Below are 21,134 nucleotides of genomic sequence, written 5' to 3' on the forward strand. Positions count from 1 at the left end.
ATGTACTCCAACTCCACTCCATTAAGAATTTCCGTCTTGTGAATTCTTAGGAATTTATATACTCGTTTTTGTCTATGGAAGAAATGATGTGGCTGCTGGTAGGGATTAACAAACTGGCTTCTTTGTAGGTATCTTTAAGCACGTGCTTATAAAATGTGTTGTACGAAGAAATTATAACTTCACATTGCACCACTTCCAAATTAATCCTCATAAAAAAGTTAACCTGGTGAAAATCTTTAATGTAAACATGCTTTAACAATGGCTCATATAGGGTTCTATAGCCACATATATAGCAGCAACTCCAAAGTTAGGAACTTGATTGATTTCATAAAATTATTTCATTGAAATCACTCTAGTGTGGGTCGGGACAAATCACTCTACTGTGGACCGGGACTTAACTATAACATGTATTGAAAAGAATTTAAGTTAAAAACTAAAAGTTGTTGTATCAAGCGGATGAAATAAAAAATATATTTAAATAAAAATCGATGCTATATTTACGTTTATTAAATTTTTGTTCACATTTAGTTCTACTAAATTCAATATTGTTATACTTTGCTATGATATTCTTATATTATTTTTTCTTTTTCTTCTACTTTTTTCCATATTTTGCAGTATTGTAAAACAAATGTCCAACATGTAAGATTTAGTTGTCCTTCTTTAAAAGAGTTAATGCATTTTATAAGCAGCAGCAAGCGCAAAAATAAAATAAATTACTAATAGAAGAGCTTTTAAAATGCCCAGCCAAGTTTACATTTACATTAGTGCTCAATATTCGGATCGGGTGACTATAAGGTTTATTTGATGTAAAATGTGTATACTAACGCATGTGTGTCAAAATAAACTCTGAAAATGTACGTTATCGGGATAATGAGCGCGATAATGTAAGGGTTGCCCAAATAGAGGGTTTCATTGAAACAATTTCATGAATCCAAGGGTTCCTAGGTCGAGTTCCATACTAGAGTAATGCGATGAAGTTGCTGTAGTGGGGAACTCGATTTAAGAACACCTAAAAATTGCAATGAAACCACTTTAGTGTTACCTTCGACTATGTAAACAAGGCTAAAAAGCTTGAATTCATTAAAATTAAAACTATCAACATTTTTAAATTATAACTTCATTTTTATATTTATCTCAAAAAAATTAAATAATACAGGATAATTAAGCAAATACGTGACAAGTAAGAATAAATTAGGTATAGCAAAAACGACAAATTAAAATTTAATTTTTAATTGAAGTTATTGTTAATTGTTTTTTATATATAGAAAAGTGTTTACTGTAGAATTAGACACGTTTCCACAGAATAGGTTGTTTTTTCTAATAACATATTTTTAACTTAGCTTTCTTAACAATGTTTTTTTTTACAAAATTTTCTGCTATATTTTATTTCCTTTCTTGTTATTTTTTATTTCTTGTTTCTTTAATCTATTCTTTATTTGTTTCTGTACAAATTAATTTAAACTTTTCTTTCTTTATTAAAACAACGAACAAACAAAACACGTCTCTCTTAGGCACCAAATTTATCAACCAGTGTATGATTCCAAAGGACATAGAATACGTCAGAAGTAAGTCCAAAGGGATAAATTGCTAAAAAGAGAAACCATATCCCTAATGACCATTCGCTTCCTCTACTTTTTCTCTACATAAAACAACAACCAAAAACCCCTTTAGCTTAGAACGAGAAATGCTAACAAGAATAAAAAGTTTGCTTTTTGGTTTTGACAAATCATTGTTCAACATTTTTGTGTGAACGAAATATAACACCGCCCCCTCTCAGAAAATTAGAAAAAGTAACACACAAAATTTTAACAAATGCCGTTTTTAACTAGAAATAATGTGAGGCAGTCGATAATTTTTTGATCCCCCATAATCCCTAACTCTGAAACAGAATCCTGCACGTTCTTTTTTAAATTAATATCGTTATTGTAGTAACAATCAGACATGAATTTGTAATTTTATAATTTGTATTCATTATTTTTGTTGTTAATTTTGTTATTATTTTAATTTAGTTGTGTTTGTTGTAATTTTGTGTGTATGTTTTTTTCTTGTTTTATTTGGCTCTTCATTTTCATTTCATTTAAACGCAAAATGTCCAATCATACATTGGTATCATGAAAATTTACTAACAACATTAATTACTGAAGGTCATTAAAAATCCAAAAAATAGAGACTTTTTCAATAAAAAAAGCTTGAAATGTAAACATTTGTCCTGTTTTATTTAAATTAATTAACTAAGTCCATATTTGTTTTTTTTTAGAAATTATTATTGTTTTCTTTTGGATCTTAGTCCATATTGTCAGTTTGAAGGAGAAAGAGGTGAGGCATGTGGTAATCCTTTGCCTCTCAACACCCTCTCTCACCAATAAACTGACAATAGCCGCAAGGAAAATTGCCTAATGTAAATATGGACTAAGATCCAAAAGAAAACAATCATAATTTCTAAAAAAACAATTAATTGTCTTGTTTGTCGATTTCTTAATATCTTAAAATGGGTTTTTTTGGGATTCGGTCCAAGTGTATCCTTAAGAAAAATGTGTATCAGTGAGAGCACCAACCATCACTGTTTCTTCCGTTTCTTTTGTGCCTTTAAACTAGCCACGTTTTCATATGCAGTATGGAATTTTCAACTCAATTTAAATAGATAATATTTTTCGTACATACCGTATTACAAAACATATCCCTGCAGATTTTTAATCTAGCATAAAATTAGCTATTTTGTCATATGTAATTGAATTACGTTGTGAATTGTACTTCATTGTGAAATTGAAATTCATTGGATCCTACTACAATTGAATTTTCTCTGTGAAATGTCAAATGGCATGAGTTTAATTATTTTATATGATTTCAATTTCATCAATCCCCAAAAATCCATAATAACACAACAAAGTACGAAATATTTCATTTTAACGCAACGCCCCTAACCTCACTTGTTGTTTGTGGGGGTGTGTGTGTGATTTGATAAATGCCAAAATGATTTAATTTATATGATAATGCATTGTGTTGTCCATCATTCGAGAGAGGATGACGCACATTTCGCACGTTATCAAATTCTATGCTAATTTGGTATATTGAAAAATGCTGTCCCCCCAAAGCTATGCTATGCAAATTATTTAAATTGAAAAATTAGTTGAACTTATGCCGTATTCCCTCCATTGACGACGATTACCATGATTGCGAGCCATTGAGCCTAATGTTATGCAACAAATTTTGGTATTATGAATTTAAATCAATTTTTTGCATTGATACAAATTTGTTATATATTTTCAACGTTGCAAATGAATATTTTGAATGGTTTATGTAAATTTGATGTGAAATAGAGTTCGAATAAATATTTAAAAGCAAGAATGTAGTTTCTATGTGAATAAACCACATTACTTTAGGCAATTCTTTAGAAATTTAAAATACACCAACTTTCTTTGCAGAAATTTCCATAAATTTCTGGTTGATACTCCTCCCTTTAAATTGCAATTTCCATTTACCACCTCTTGATGCAATTTACGTAAATTAAGTTACCATTTTCGCATTTCATCACAAGTGCTAGTCAACTCTCAAAAGTATGCTCTATAATTATAACTCTATTTTGATATGCCCTAACAACTGGCATTAGTTGCATCTCTAACTACAGTTTTGCGTGTTTTATTTATACACGCACACACACACACAAACACTTTACATACCTTACAGAAAATGGGCTTCCATTGAATATCAAATGCCTAAAAGTGTACTACAATGTTGTTGACCACACTTGCATATTCAAACACTACAAGCTTTGATTTAGTTTTTGAGAGCATTCAACGAAAATTTTGCATGCGTTTGTGGGATGAAACTTCACAGCTGTGTTATGCAAATTTCATTGCATAATACAACAGTTTATTGCATTCGTCATGGTTTTTTTTTGTTGCTTCTAATTACAATGTTTGTATAAATAAAAAAAAAACTACAACCTTTGAAATAGGCTATGCAAATAATTGTGTGAATATAAGCCTTTTGAAATTTATTCAATAACACTGTGCAACACTGAAAATGCAAACAACTTCTAGTGCGCGTTTTCTGAAAGTACATATTAAGACTACAAAACCCCTAGTTGGGTTTCGTGTTTTTAGATCGGGTTTGGATTTTATGGCCTCATCTATACCGGGCTAAAACGACCCTTTTTTTAATTGATTCGTGCATTATCTCAGAAATTAAACGAATTTTGCTTTGCAATCTTCAGCAATATTGTAGTCCTAAAGTAGTAGAACTTATATGTCTGACATACGAACTACGAAAAACCGCATATAGCGCATCAAAATTGATAAAATATAGGAAAGATTACATAATTTCTGGAATTATGGTCAGTAACTGCCAAACTATTGAGAGTTGAACCAAGTAGCCTTTCGCACAAAACTTTCCAAATAATGTCCTTAGCAATTCTTCAGAACATTCTGAAACTGTAAAACACTTATTTCATGTTGTTTAGGCGGTATTTCATATTATACTTTTTACAAAACATATTTCAAACAACGTTCACACAGGCTGTTTATTCTCATATTTGAAATTTCAATGTATTGTTGATATATTTATCAAATTGTCGTTGAATAATATGCTAGAAACAACGCGATAGGGGCATTTTACAGCAATGATATGTTCTGCAGAGTTGTGTATTACATTCCAGTGAATATTTTTTCCAAAGATAACATTAAGAAAAATTTGACTGTTTTGGAGATACGCTGCGAAATATATACAAATCACAGAAATTTTAGATATATTATAAAATTTAAGGCAATAAAAGAGGTTATTCGTGTTCATTTTATTTCCAAATACATTCTTATTGTTCTTATCTACAAGTTTGCTGCGGATGCCATCGAAAGATTCGTAGTGGTTTCAAAGATATAGCCCCGGTTTTCTTTAAAAAGTCTATATTTAGCCATGTTTAGATAGGGCCCTAAAATCCGAACCCGATCTAACAAAACAAAATCCAAAGAGGGTTTTTGTATATAGCGTCTATACTTTCATAAAAACCGCATATTAAGTTGTTTGCACAAAATTACCTTGAAAATGTTGCACAGTGTAATGGAACATAATAATGTGTTTGTGTTCTAATACACAAAAGAGGGCACTATTAATACATGAAAAAATAGGAACTGACCCATATTCCTCAGAACAAATAACAACTGTTCAAAAAATAATCGTTAAAAATGGCAATTTGATTGAATTATTATTCCTTTTTTAAAATCACTCTTCATAAAATCCATTCATTGAAAGGATTAAATAAATAACATAGCATATAATTAGGCTCCACACAATAACAACCTCACATCAAATGTCCACTTATTGGGCCTTAATATTGTCAATGATACCTACTGCCAAACTTTTAAGGCTACCCAAACACTAAATAATAATTAATATTTACACCCAATAAACAGCTGTTAACAATGTTCAATTATAATTTTGACGCCTAACACCATCCTTTTGTTTATTCATAGCCCAACTGTTTCTTTGCACTAAGAAGCTCAATCAATTATCTAGGAAAATATTTACATAAATCTTCATTTCGATATACAATAACAGATAATTTTATATGATGAACCCAGTTGTATGTACGTATGTAAATATGTGAAAATCACTAGGCAAACATTAATCAGGTCAAATACAAATGACATTAATTACTCACCAATAAATAAGAACAAAGAGTTATATGCCAGGGGCTTTGTTTTGGTATTTAAATCAAAATCTGTGTATACAAAACTATGTTGGGTTTAATTATTAACTATAGGATAATATATAAACGACTAAAAGTATGCTTTATAAAAGGAATTTGTCCGATAAATTAAGGCTATGTTTCTAATAAGTGAGGTAATTAAATTGCAAACAAAGGAAATGATGTAGATAGAGTATTTAATAGAAACTTCATTATGGCATATAATAGTCTAAAAATGCAGTACATTATCGGAAATGTAGCATACATTAAGGCTGTTTTCTAGGACAAAAAAACAAACATTTATCTATGTGATATTATTAAAAGTATGTCCATATCTACATCAGACAATTTTCCTTGCTGCACTTGTCAGTTTGTTGGTGAGAGAGGCTATTGAGAGGCAAACGGTTACCATATGCCTTACTTCTTTCTCCTTCAAACTGACAATTGAAGCAAGAAAAATTGCCTAATGTACTATGGACTATGCAATGTTTAGCTAATTCTCAGTACATTCATCCACTGAATAATAGTAAAGACTATTTTATGAATACATAAAGTTCTTAGGTAATGAATAACTGATAACCCTGGGCAAAACAGCTATGAGGATTTTAAAAGAGGAACATTATTGGTTTTATGAAATTTTTCATAGATACCCTACGACGATTGCCAAAAGATCCTCGATCCCTCCAATCATTACATATTACAGAGCCATCTATATCTCAAATTTAAAAATACAATTGAACGAATTGTCTAAACGAGATACAAGTTTATGAGCATACTTTTAGACGGAATATTTATGTTAATACCATGGCACAATAATACAGGTACAGCGGCAAAAACAGCTGATCTTCATACCAGTTGTCAAAATACATTATTATGAATAAAATCACATACAAAATGTAAACAAACAATTCACAGCAATGCATTATTGTGAGCAAATTTGACGTTTTGCATGATTTGATGTAACACCTTCTTATTCTACAGTGGTTAATACCGAATGGAAATTCCATAACATACTTTTGACTTTATATCAACATAATTTTTTTTTTTAAATAATGTTATTTAGATTAAAAATTGAAATCATAAAGGATTTCAACTTAAATTGAGCAAAGATTTTACAATTTTTTAAAAATATAAATAAACCATTAAAAAGGTTTCATTTTCATGTTATTTCATAGGGTTTTTTCATGGCTTTTATCATCATGTTTTACATATTCCTGACTTATAGGAACAAGTTTCTTACATTCTCATAACACATAAAAAACTAATTGCCCAGATTCTCACCAACATAAAACCATTAGGCTATACCAAACTAAAGACCTTTTAGAAGTTTAAAATACATATTTCATTATCATACTTAAAAATATAATACAATTAAACCAAAAACTTTATACAACTCCCTAGAATATACATACTATACTAAAAACTCCTGGAAAGAAATTCTAACTACTCACACACGTACTTTCATGTGCTTGGTGGGTTTTAACTAGTGACTTTGAAATCATTTGCTCGTCTCATGTTATTTTTTTTTTCTGCTTTGAATTTTGTTATACATTCATGAATGCAGCTACACTAACCCAAGATATAGAGAGAAAGAAGAAAAGATAAAGTCCTTTCACCGCCACCACTACCACTACAACATTTCCACACCATAATTACAAAACTTACAACAGTAACTGTGTACAAATACTAATTAAAATTTCTATAACTTTCTTTTTACCTTTTTTTCTTCAATTGCTGGCTCGCGGAAAACAATTTCCCTTTTTCTTCTTCTTTCGCACAACAGTACGGGACGCACACCACCCATGTACACCGAATATATGAGCGGTACGGAAAGTTTGGCGCTTATTATCAACCACCTTAGCGTTGAAATGGAGGGCAAATACTATTGCACAGCATCCTATGCAACCAATGAAATTCTGGAAACCAGTGTTACGGTTAAAACTTATGGTAAGTTCACAAGAAATAAGCAATATGCTTTAGTTTTTCACTTTTCGTTTTTTTTTTTAATTTTGCCACATTCTAATTGAAATTTATTTGCACAAAAACCGGGAGCAATAAAAGTGGGGATATTATCTGAATTTATATTTGTTACAAAACTAATTGCCAAGAAAATTTTACACTTGTTTCTTAAGTGCAACTTTAGGGAATTCTAAGGTATTACAAAAGAAGAAGATTTGTAGAGCATATATTTAGGTATCGTTATAAAAATGTGGGTGTAGAGTGGGTTAGATTTTGTTTTAATTTTAAGGTATTTGAAGTAGCTGGTGTTAGTAAATATATTCCTAAATAAGAAACAAATATTTCTTCTGTGTTACTTAAAATTGTATGAACAATGGCTGTAAATTACTGTTGCATACTTTCAGGAAGATTTGGGTATTATTTGTGTTTGTTTAAATTGGTATTTGAATGCTGAAATGTAAATACAACCGAACGCATTCCAAAGAAAGAAACAGAGGAGCTATTTAGATTGTTTTGCTGTGTTTAGAACATGTTTGTAATAAACTAAAATGTTTCCTTTTTCCCACAAACATTCTAGAAGGAACAAAAATATATTTATCTTATCAATTACTGCAGTTTAAAGCCCTCGGCACATACGGTCCGTTTAGTGACACGTTGGGACACCCGTTGTCACAAAAAAGTTAAATTATGTTAAACTTTAATGCGTCAGGCACATTGTTGTTTTTCAAAAAACTTGGCATCACTTACACTTTTTTCATGTGGTTGTTGTCCCGCGACGCTCAACGCATCGTATGTGCCGAGCGCTTAACTCTATTTTTACCTTAACAATCGAGTTGTATAGTTCATGAACGAACTAGTTCAATTGAACTATTCATTGAAAAGAGCGTATGAACTAGATCAGTCGATATATTTCATTATAGTTCAATAGTTTAGTGAACTAGAATCAGTCGGTGACCGTACGATCAGCATGTTCAACATGTCGTTCACAAATGTATAAAGTGACGCCGTCGGCTGTGTTATGTCATGCCTTCGTAATGTGATGTGTTTGTTTTGTGTTTTGGATCACGTTAGAAAATGAAGATTTCTACAAAAACATAAAGACAACCTATTCCAACATGTCGAATCCATTACCTATTCAATGTGCCTTTAAAGAAATTAAAAGAAACGCACTCACAGAGCTTTTTTTCGTGATGACAATAAGTCTGTCTGGTTACCCCAAAATTTGTACCAACTTGTAACAATTGTTGCTGGAAGTCGTCTGTTAACGCAAAAAGTCAGCAAAAGAGAGCGATTCGAGAGAGACATTTTGACAGATCTTTCACTGAGAGTTTGCATATTCTTGCTGGACAAATTTCTTCTAGCAAGCGCTAGCTACTCTTCTTCTTCTTAAAAACTATCAAACATCTGCTTTTATTTTTTCGTTGATTTATGTTTGTGAAAATTAAAAACAATTCTATTGTGGAAATAGCAAGCCTAATTGTATTGCTTTTTTGGAGAACAAAGTTGCAAAGTGGAAAAATCCTTTTTTGGTTCATTTTCTTTATTATTTTTAATAAAATAAAACATTTTTGCTTCAGTTGTTTCCTTCATTGGCGGACAAATTGTTCTGCTTTGGCAAGTCAGCTGATTGCTTGCTGGTTTTTGTTGGGAAAGTTTTAAAATTTTTTAGCAAAAGAGAATAAAAACTCCTTACTCTCTTAGAAAGTTCTTGCTGGACAATTCTTGCTGGGAAAGTAACCAGACAGACCTAATTTCTACGCACACAAAACATAACATTTTTTTCCAGTCAACTAAATGAACGACTTTTTTCTTCAATTAATACTAACTTTTTGAATAGAATAAAAATATATTTAATATTTTAAATTATATTATTTTATTGTTTGTTCCTATTTGTTCCTATGTGTGTATGCGTTTTCATCAAGCGAACGATTAAGAACCGTTGAACGATTCTGATCCGAATGATTGAACTGGAAAGTTCAGCTAAAAGAGCTGAACTATTGTACTAGATCTTTCAAATGAACTAAATTGTACACCTCTACTTAACAATATGGGATCTTCTCAGAATTATCACCATTTCTGAACGGATTGCCGCAACTTTTACTTTACCAAATGAGTCAGAAATATGACCAAACGCTTTCGTGTTCAAGTCATACTAACACGTAACAAAATAAAGCCGTTTCTGATAAACTTCTGGAATAAATTAAAAATGGCAACTCTGTTCCCATGATATGTATTTACTAGCATGTGCCCGCTACTTCGTTAGCGAAAGTGACACAATTATAAAGAAAATCTCAACATTAAAACCATTTTTTTTGAATAGAAATTATTTTTGTTATTTCTGACCGATTTCTGAATTTAATACCCTAATTTTGTCCTCAACAGCAGCTCATATGTTCAACAAACCAAACATTATTGAAAGAATTTTTGTTTTAATTTGAAATTGAAAATCAAAATTTTTACAAATTCATCGTTTGTAATCATTTTTTGTCTAACTGGATTTTAAAGAAAGAAAATCTTTTGTGCGACACATGTTATGTGAAAACAAAATTATTAAAGAGACGTAAATCATTCGTAAATCAGAATGAAGTTTATACCATTATCACCAACTGCGACATCTGTTGCAATGGAAAATAACAACCTTCATTGTCTTTCCAATATATATTGGTTTACGATAAAATAAATGCGCCTAGAAGTAAACTACAAAATTTGAAATTGTTTGTGATATTTTACGGTATTAAGAAATTATAGCATTTAATTTGACAAATGTGTTGCCAACTAAGTACATAAGTAAGTAATAACAGTGATTAATAAGGATTTTTGTTATTGTTATTTTTTGTGGTTTCAGGACGAATTATGCAAAACCCGGCCTTATCTCGCACATTTGCGACTGGTAAAATTTCAAGCTCCTAGATTTAGCCGTTTTAGCTGGGCGTTGATGATGAGTCAGTCACTTATCACCAAACTCAAATATATTAAATGCTCTTCTATTACATTTCTACAAGCTTTAAAATTGTATGCCTGAAAATAGACAATACCATCCTGGATAACCTTAAAACATACACAGTTATCATAATCTTAATCTAAAATATAATGGATTTAATTGAATAACCTCCCCTTTATGAGGTCATGTGTATCAAAAAGTTTTATATTTCACAATCATTTTGAGTACACCTGTATTATCTTCAATCTAATTTGTGTTGTTTCAGTAGTTAAAAGAACTTTTAACAACTACAACCTACCAACTACTGCAATCATAATCGTTAACTAAATTCATACATAAAACTTTTACTTCTTCAAACTCAAGCCTAACTATATGCTATACAAAACTATATTGTTGTCATTATTATTATTGTTGTTGTTGCGTTAGGTAGTTGCAAAGGTTGTAAAAGTCAACAACAATTGTTATGATTTTCACATAATAGTTTTGGTAGTAGAAGGATAAGATAATAATAATGTGAAGGTTATTGTTTCGGGAGGTTGGAAATTTTCATCTTTAGGAATTATGAGCAAATCCATTTCAAAATGGAATTTAATATTTTATTAGCACATATGATGGCAAAATTATCTGAAGGCTAAAAGTATGCATATGATGAAAACTATATAAAAAGTATGCTGATATATGATTGGCTGATCATTATCGACCTGACAAATTAAACTGGGACCTTATTTTAAATGAAACACACTACTACACCTGTTGACTAGTGCTAAATGTCCATAAATACTGTTCCGCGAGCTTTCAAATAATATACTGAAACTTGAATCTCTATGAATCGATGTGATGATGTATGAATTTTCCCAACATTCGGCTGTAAATGTCTTACGTGATCGGTCCTTTCTCTTTTTGAAATTATTCGAAATCCTAACTGTTTGCACTAATTTATTTCATGTATTTAAATCCCATGCTTTTAAATAATGTTGTATATTTTTCTTCTTTGTTTTAAAATAATTATCAATTATTCTTTTGAAATTACTTTTGATTTATTTTCCAACAAATCCCCTTAGAGATTATCCAACAAAGTGTCTTTGTTGTTATTATGAATATGGATTTTCACAATAGTTAGTGTTGCTAAGATTATTTAAGATAAATTGAAGAAAATATTCAATGAAGTAAGAGTTCAATTAGTAGCCATTTCATTCATGTACATACATTATAATAATAATAGATTACATGTTCTTGAAATAATTGAAACTTCCTTGTTATAACATAATTATGGCCTAAAAGTATGCTTTAATGTTGTGTGTGCAGTTTTACGGTTAAATGCCTGACAATTTTACAAATCTCTCTCAATAGCTTCACTAATGATGCTACAAAACAATCTTATTTGTTATTGATATTTACATTATTTTAAGCTAAATTACATACTATTGAGGGAGGCAAAAGGAAGGAAGAAAAGAATTTATAAATTAAGTTTTTCTTAGTAAATTACTTAAGTTGTAAATGCTCATGTTGAGATATGTAAAGTATTTTTTTTTTTTTTTTGGTATTTTTGTTCGTTTAATTTAAATATGATACATATGTAATATATATGACCATGATTTACATATACAGGAAATGTATACAATAATAATATACACATGTACTCGTACATGTATTTCCGTTTCCTTGTTGGGAAAAGAACGGCTACAATATTCCGACATCGGTTACGTTATTTAATATTCGTCTCAAGTTGTTCAAGTGTTATTATATTCACATACACCAGCGTCAGGCAAGAGAGCGCCCACGTGCTCTCAGTGAACGTTTCTCTCTCCGCACACACAAGTCAACCAATTAAAAAAGCATACACTCACACAATGACACCCCCAAAAGTATGCAATACAAAAGTAATGTGCCTATCGCTGACATACACCCACTCACTCTTATACACACACACATAAACATGTATGCGTGTGTGTACTCGAAAGTAAACAACAATTTAAGCAAGTATTACTTATGGCTTATTGGTGTAATTGCACTTTAAATTGCATACTTTTGGGCTGCCTTATTCATGTGTGAAAAATTGATAAATATTAATAGTTTACTATGAACCATGAACATAAGAGAGAATTGCACAATTCGATTGAAAATACATACTGAGGAGAAAAATTAAAAAAAGTTGCCAAAAATTCTCAATTGAGTTGAATAAGTTTAACATATGACTATAATTATAGTCAAATAGTTAAGACTTGATAGTCTTAAAAAAACAAAAACTTGGAAAGGAAAACCTTTAAAATATTCTTAGAAACTCATTTAAAACTATTATTAAATAGTGAACAATTATTGTGCTGATTCCTTTCATCCTTCAAAAAAATATTCTTCCAAAAACCACAAAATATTCCAATAATATTTTAATAATAATTGTATACAAGAGTATTTATCGCTCCAAAGTAAACATAGTCTTTGTTTGAATATTTAGCTTAGGGATACACCGTTAGAGTAATCTGATCTCTTGTAAGTATATCCTTATTTTGGCAATGTATCATCCTAGTGTGAACTCGTCATTTGAAGGCTTTACTTGAATATCAGACTTCATCGCCACAATTAAAATCCCTTCTTCAATTCTAATTTTGTTACTTTTAAAGACAAATTATTGTCATTTATCATCAGCATCTAAAGAATTTAAGCCTTTTTAAAGTACTTTCGATTCAACGAAGTGGAAACATAACGAAACTTCTTATTATATTGTTTGGATTTTGAATTGAAATAATTCGCAACGAATTCCTGAGGAAATGCATTAGCAATTGTCATTTCAATTGTCAATTGAGGACAGTAGCAAATAATCCAAAATGAAACAAATAGGAAACTAAATATTTTTACAACAAAAAAGACTTATGTTCTCTCTTTTATTTATGACCCAAACAAACTGCAAGATCTCCGTTCGCCACACAAACACAGCAGGCAGGCCTTCAATATTGAAAAAGCACACACACATACACACATTTTTGTAAAGAAATAACTTCATGGAACTATGTCATCCATGCACAAAAACAGGAAATCTTTACAAACTCAACGTTGAAAACAAAAATCTCAGATCACATCACAAATACTTTTGTACATGTTTAGGACACACATGTTGTTCCTCGACATCACGTTCCTAATGTGTATTGGCACAGGAAACACCAAAAAGATGCAAGACAAACTAGCGAAACACAAATACAAAAAGCACAAAACAAAAAACCGAGACACCATTTAAGTTCCGGCTTGTAAACATATAAACATATAACATATGAACGAACAACAAGGATACCAGAAACTACCAACCAAAAACAACAAAAAAACCAGCAACAATAATATAATCACTCAAAAGCAAAGAACAACTAATCACAAGTGAATTTTTTAGTGAAGGAGGGGAGGGGTCATACCCCCTCTCCTTTCGGGTCCCGCCTGAATTTCAGCCTTGTATTTGTAAAATAACTTTGAAAATACCAATACACAATAACACACACATACACATAAAAAATGCTTGAGGACTAAAGGATGTGATTTACACAAAGCTCTGGCAAATACACTTGCCCTGGTGTTCTCTACGCTGTTAAAAAAAAAAAAAAAAAAAAAAAACAGAAAAGGAGAGAAGTAACAAAACAGGAAACAAAATAACGCTGCTTTTACCTACACACACTCATACACTAGGAGTTCTCACATAATTTCAGTTTCGAACTGTTTATAGTTTGGAGTAGGTCATGTTTACACATTTGTTTGTTGGTTTCGTTGGTTGATAGGGATGCCAATGGGGACAGATCTCCAAAATCCTGCACATTTACGTCTGATGATTTTCATGTTTCAGGATATCGCCTTCGCACCAATATCTATACAGTCGTTTAAAAATATATATGCTGTTAACCCACTTAGCGCCGAGAATTTTTTTCGAGAAAATAAATAAAGAAACAATTATATTTTTGAGACTTTTTAATAATTTTTTAATAAATAACTTTTATCTCTAAAACGTATAGTTTTCCAGCAATGTTGTTGTTGTAACAGTGTTTTATTATTATGTTTGTATGTTCGTTCTCCTGTTCAATCTGGCTCTGGGTCTATCTCCAGTTCCAGGAAGTTGGCTACTTCGATGGAATGTAACCACAGATCCACTGGAGTAAGATGAGTAGGCTTGGCGGGGCAGTTGAATAGGTGCTTATTATCGTGCGGGCCCATGCCGCATAGAGGGCAGATGTCTTGCACGGTGCGATCGATTCCCGCCCAATAGGAATTTAGGCGACTGCAATATCCCGAGCGTAATTGAGCCAAAACTACTCTGGTTTGTCGTGGCAGCTGACGCTCTTCAGCTGCGATAGATGGGGGATGTGCTCCGCTGACTGCATTCACACAAAAATTGCTTATGGTCTTAGCAACTGTGTCCGTGTGAATGCTGTTCAAACCTGCCTGATATGCCTGTTGATCTAGAGGTTCTATCCTATATTGTTGGACCGTCGTCTCTAGAGCATGAATATCCTTCTTGATATGTCTGGGTGTATCGGTGGCTAGCAGATGGTGATTGGGATGGCTCTCACGGTAACACCCGAGCAAGTACTGCAACGATAGCATCTCATTATGTTGTCGTACGGGAAGAATCTTTGCCTCCTCATGTAGGTGGTCCACTGTAGATTTGATTAGGCACCCTGTTGCTGTTCTCAGGGCGGCGTTGTGACAAATTTGAATCTTATCCCACTGCGTGTCACATAAATTCGGGGACCAAAATGGCGCCGCATAGCTTACCACAGAAGGACCTATCGCTTTATACGTGGTCAACAAGGTTTCTTTATCTGCACCCCAAGTGTGCTGCCGGCTAAGGACTTGAGGACCTTGTTCCTACATTTCAGTTTATCACAGATAGCTGTGGCATGCGCGGACGACGAGAAAGTGGTGTCAAATGTGAACCCTAGAATTTTGGGCAGTTTGTGGTCGGAATTCTGCTACCATCGACCCTGATATTCAACTCTCTTCTATACTGCGCCGTCCATGTGGTGAACAGAGTGGCCGTCGATTTAGTGGCGGATATCTGCATATTCCTCGCGTGGAAAAAGGTGGTAAGATCGGTTAAATAGGAGTTCAGTCTCTCACAGATGTCATCAGGGTAGGTACCTGACGCCAGGATCGTACAATCATCCGCATACTTTACGATCTCAATTCCGTCTGGAGGGGGCGGAATACAGGAAAGGTAGAGGTTAAACAGTTCCGGTGATATCACCCCTCCTTGGGGAACTCCCTGTTTCACTGTACGGGGCTTGGATTTCTTGTTCCTGAATTCCACATACGACTGGCGACCACACATATAGTTGATTATCCAACGTTTCAGACTTGGCCGGAGGATTGTCTGCTCGATGTCCTCGAACAGCGTGGAGTGCTTGACAGTATCAAAGGCTTTTGATAAGTCAAGCGCCACCATCACTGTTCTATCACACGGCCGCTCCTGGTTGAGTCCTCGACAAATATGTGTGGAGATGGCGTGCAGCGCTGTTGTCGTTCTGTGCTGCTTACGGAATTCATGCTTGATAGCTATTTCTAATACTGGGGAGGACTAAGGCCTCAAGGGTCTTCGCTACAGGTGACAAAAGCGAAATCGGTCTGTACGATTCACCTTTGCTGGCATCCTTACCTGGCTTCAGTAGCGGGACCACCCTGCCCATTTTCCAGACTTCGGGAACAATAAGGGTGGCTAGCGACAGGTTGAGAACTTTAGTGAGATACTCCACTCCCGGCTCATCCAGCTGTTTCAACATTACCATGGAAATTCCGTCAGGGCCCAACGCTTTGGATGATTTAGCGTTCCTGATGGCATTCGCAACATCATCCACTGTAAACTGTGGTGGTTCATCCTCGGCAGGAAGAGATCTAATGCGACGTAACACTCTTCTCTTCGCCCTGTCACTCTCGGGGTGCTCGACAAACAGTCGATTGAAGTAACTTGCACACCTCTTCGGGTCAGTCAACGTAACGTCGCCAAACGTGACTGAGGTCCTGTCATCCCTCCTTCCGGGGTTCAAGAGTGACTTAACCGTTGTCCACAATTTACTTATACCGGCTTCAATGTTGCAACTCTTCAGATGATTTAACCACTTGTTCCGCTTATGTTCGCCGACCAGCCTGTTAACTTCCAGTGTCAGCTCCCTGACTCTGGGGTCGACGAAGCTCATCACGCTCATTTGCTAATCCCGTCGCCTCTGCTGGGAAATTTGGTCTTACTTCGGGTATTCGACCAGCAGGTATATGGCGAGCGGCTGCAGCATTGATGATGTCTCGGAACGTCCTTTCCGCTACCCGAACATCAGAAGGATTGGGCAATTCTCTGAAACGGTGATTGGTGAAATCTCTGAAACTCGGCCAATCAGCTTTCCCATGATTGATGAATGTGCGGCGTTCAGAGGTGATGAAATCGGGTGGTCTGCTGATGGAGATGGGGAGATGGTCTGATCCAAGGGAAATGACGTGTTGCCAGGTGACGTCATTTGTCAGACCAGGTGACACGATGGTTATGTCTGGCGAACTGTGACACGCTCCTCTAATTCTGGTAGCGGCGTCCTCATTGACCGAGCAAAACGTAGAGCTATCAATCTGCTCAGCCAGCGCTATACCTCTCTGGTCGTTTTCGAGGGCCGAATGCCACATCTCATAATACGCATTAAAGTCCCCCAGGACCAAACGATTATGACCTTCCAAAAGCGGGCTAATGTCAGGCTTATAATCTGAGACACAGCTATTTCTCAGCGGGATGTATACGTTCAGCGATTTGAGAGTTTATTACATAATAGCCTTGTTCCAGAACTAAAAAGTTTTTAAAATTTTTACCACTTTTACACATTTTACCCGAAAAACGGTTCCAGTACACAAAAAGGTTTTAAACTGTTCACTTTGACATTTTGTCCACTTTTCCGTTCCAGTACTTTTTGAATACTTTTACCATTACTACTTTTACTACTTTTACCATTAAAAAAGTAAAAAAAAAACCACACATAATAATATATTAATAATATTTAAAAAATTTTCCCTGTATGTGGATTCCAAAATAACCAAAAAGTTCAACATGTGATTCACTTATCGGCATTGCTGGTATAATATCCAAATCCCAATTCGTGTTTTACCTTGGCCATACTTTCCACTTCTTGCTGTTTTCTCTTGTGTGTTTTCAGATTTTTTTTTTGGCATTTCCGCATACTTTATCCTTTCCGCTTGTTCCATATTTCCTCATCTATCCAAATAGTTATTATAATGTTTTCCGCTTGTTCATCGTCTGTGTCCTGGCATTTTTCAATAAAAACGTAATCAGTTGACTGCAAAAACTTCGAACTAAACTAAAGCTAAAGTTATTGAAAAAGTTTTCTTTAAAAGCTCCAACGAATGGAGCTCTTTCTCTCTCACTCTCTGCCGTTTTTATTCACTTGCCAAGTAGATTGTTTGCTATCAAAAAATCGAAATTAAATTCAAAATTATTATGTTGACGATTTTGCTTTTTGTGCTTAAGGCAAACTTTGTTAAATGCAATATGTGCTCAATTTTAGTTGATTTTTCTGTTCTGAATGGAAAGTTTCTTTCGCCATTAAAAAAGCAAACAGGATTCATAACAAATAGTGTGGGGTTTCAGGAATATTTCAAAAACAAGTTTTTAATGAAATTTTGTTAGAAGACAAACCACACGAACTTCTTTAATCATTTTTACAAATCTGTGGTTACATTTTATATTAATAGGAAAAGGCCTTCAATGTCCGTTGCATGCTTTTAGGAGTAAACATATGTCGAAAGGGATTTTTCTTTTAAAACAATATGGGAAATAGTTTTAGATCAATCACATGTACTTTTATTTTCTGAGTTTTTTACTAAATTTTATTTTACTAATATTACCACATGTGGGTACAACAAGTCAAAGTCTTCTGGATGTAGACAGCGTTGCATTACAATCTTAGTAGTGGAAAAATATAAAGAAACCTCTAAAACTTGAAACGACTTTGTTTATCTACCATAAAAAACCTCTAAACAAAATCATTCTCCACACCTCCACCTCTTCTACTGGCAGTCGTTGGCTTCTATGTCTGTCGGGATCAGTATAGTTCAGTCTGAACGGTAATGGTAGTGGCTTCAAATAGAAAAAACAAATCCTAACAGACGCAAGTCACGTACATGTGTGTACGCATTTCCACTCGACAACGCATAACATGAAAAGCTATATTTTCCAAATGTCAACAAATGCACTTGAAGAACCTTAGAGTTCTTGGTTATCCTTTGCGGGCGGCAGTCATGTAAAATGAAACAAAGTCAGTTTGAGTATTTTACTACAGAAAAAACAAAAACATATGTAATTGCTAGTATTTTTGTTTGCGAAAAGGAAGCATTGCTCTTTGAAGTGATGTTGGGAATATTGTACATCCTTTTGTGTTAACATTTATGTGTTCCATTTAAAATAAGCAATCTATTTGCTTTACTTGTTTTTTATTTATCCCTGGCTAATCAAGTTATATTCTTTTCTATTTCCTTGCAGTTGGCATCACATGGACAAATGCACCAGAAAATCAAAATCCAATTTTGGGTGAAGATTATATGGTCAGATGTGAAGTTAAGGCTGATCCCACACCAACAGTAGATTGGTTAAGAGATGGAGATCAGGTAAGTGTTTTATACGCCAAGGGCATCAAACAAAGAACTCAAACTTCAATATCTCATCTGTTTCAGATACGTACTGGTGATAAATATGTTGTTGAAGCCAATGGTCTCATGATTCGCAACGTCCAAGAATCTGATGATGGTATCTACACCTGTCGTGCTGCCGTCTTAGAAACCGGTGAATTGGTGGAACGCACCATACGCGTTGAAGTCTACAGCCGTCCAGTTATTACTTATCTCCCCACATCTTTGGAAGCCACTGAGGGTAAACCATTCTCAGCCAATTGCACAGCCACCGGTAAACCAGTACCAGAAATTTTCTGGATCAAAGATGCCACCCAACAAAATGTGGCCACCGCTGACCGTTTCCAAGTAAATCCCTTGACTGGTGTCTTGAATATTAATTCAGTAACTCAGGATGACTATGGCACGTACACATGTATAGCCAAGAATGATGCTGGCGTGGTGGACCAAAAGACAAAACTGAATGTTCTGATAACTCCCTCCATTCACTATTTGTACAATGTTACCGGTGATAGTCAAAAAGAGATTGCCCTTACATGCAGAGCCAAAGGCCGTCCAGCCCCTGAAATCACATTCCGTCGTTGGGGTAGTGATGATGAATTTGCGGCCGGAAAGCAAGTTGATGATGAACGCATTATTCTAGAACAACATTTTGACGAGGATAAAGGTGAAAGCTCTGGAACTCTGAGAATTTCAAGTGCTCAGCGCAGTGATGATGGCCTCTATCAGTGTTTGGCTCGCAATACCGGAGGCACAGCTTATGCCACTGGTCACATTACCGTACAATTCAAACCAGATTTCACACACATGAAAGATTTACCACCAGTATTCAGCTGGGAAGAGCGCAAAGTCAATCTCACTTGCTTGGCCATGAGTATACCAAATGCCACCATTGAATGGCGCTGGAATGGTAAACCTCTAAAGGACTTGAATGACAAGAACTTGGAAATTGTAGGAAATGGTCCACGCAGTGATTTAATTGTCCATCCTGTTGCTCGCCAGTATTATTCTGTCTACAAATGTGTTGCCACCAATATTCTCGGCACCAATGAAATTGATATACAATTGAAAGAAGCTCGTGTACCCGAACCGGTGCCAGCTGCCCAACCGAAACAGTTAACGGCAACCAGTATTACCTTTGATATACGCAGCCCACCCACAGAATTTGGTCTGCCCATTACTGCGTTTACAGTGCAATATAAGGAAGCCATTAATAACGATTGGACGACAGCCATGAATCGTAGTTGGTCACCAGATTCCCCCTATATTGTTGAAGGCCTTAAGCCCCAGACTATGTATCATTTCCGTTTTGCGGCACGCAATCAAGTTGGTTTGGGTATGTGGGGCGTAAATACACAACAATCGACACCCAAACGTTCAGCACCCGAGGAGCCCAAGCCATTGCATTCGCCTGTACAAAATGATATTGAGGAACCCGTTGTTGTTTCGCCCTATTCCGATCATTTTGAATTGAGATGGAGTGTGCCAGCTGATAATGGTGAACCAATTGACTTCTATCAAGTTAAATATTGTCCGGTAAGTAAAAATTAGAGACTCATATAAAATGAATACTGCTAATTGCTATGCATTCTTCTTGGTTTCAGGGTGTCAAAATGGCCGGTACATGGCACGAATTGGAAAATCAATGTCAATCTGTGGAAGTGGCAGACAGCACATCCTACGAAATGAGCCGTTTGGCTGGCAACACCTATTATCGCATTGAATTGCGGGCCCACAATATCATCGGTTTCTCTTCACCCGCGTCTGTTATTATGAAAACCACAAGAGGTGAGTCCGATCATGCTAATAATAATTTGGGAACATTTTTGTATACGGCCGGTTTGAATTCGGCCGCTGCCCCATCAACACATAAAACATTTTTCACACGAACATCGACAACATCTACAA

General features: G+C 34.5%; 1 protein-coding gene across 6 annotated transcripts in view; it reads left to right on the top strand.

The window, feature by feature from the left end:
• The window catches only part of Fas2 (neural cell adhesion molecule fasciclin 2), a 184,049-nt gene that overhangs the window by 143,288 nt on the left and 19,627 nt on the right, over positions 1-21,134 (top strand). For 3 of the 6 annotated variants that reach the window (XM_073977552.1, XM_073977554.1, XM_073977556.1), the window contains exons 4-8: positions 1,512-1,565; positions 7,464-7,627; positions 19,081-19,205; positions 19,272-20,762; positions 20,831-21,014. In XM_073977552.1, coding sequence (XP_073833653.1) covers positions 1,512-1,565; positions 7,464-7,627; positions 19,081-19,205; positions 19,272-20,762; positions 20,831-21,014 — 2,018 coding nt within the window. The remainder of the gene's footprint in view (positions 1-1,511; positions 1,566-7,463; positions 7,628-19,080; positions 19,206-19,271; positions 20,763-20,830; positions 21,015-21,134) is intronic. The other 3 variants (XM_073977555.1, XM_073977558.1, XM_073977553.1) reach the window with 1 other exon arrangement.

Source organism: Musca autumnalis, unplaced genomic scaffold (genome assembly GCF_047663935.1).
Source record: "Musca autumnalis isolate F117 unplaced genomic scaffold, ASM4766393v1 scaffold_3, whole genome shotgun sequence".
Classification (NCBI taxonomy): domain Eukaryota; kingdom Metazoa; phylum Arthropoda; class Insecta; order Diptera; family Muscidae; genus Musca; species Musca autumnalis.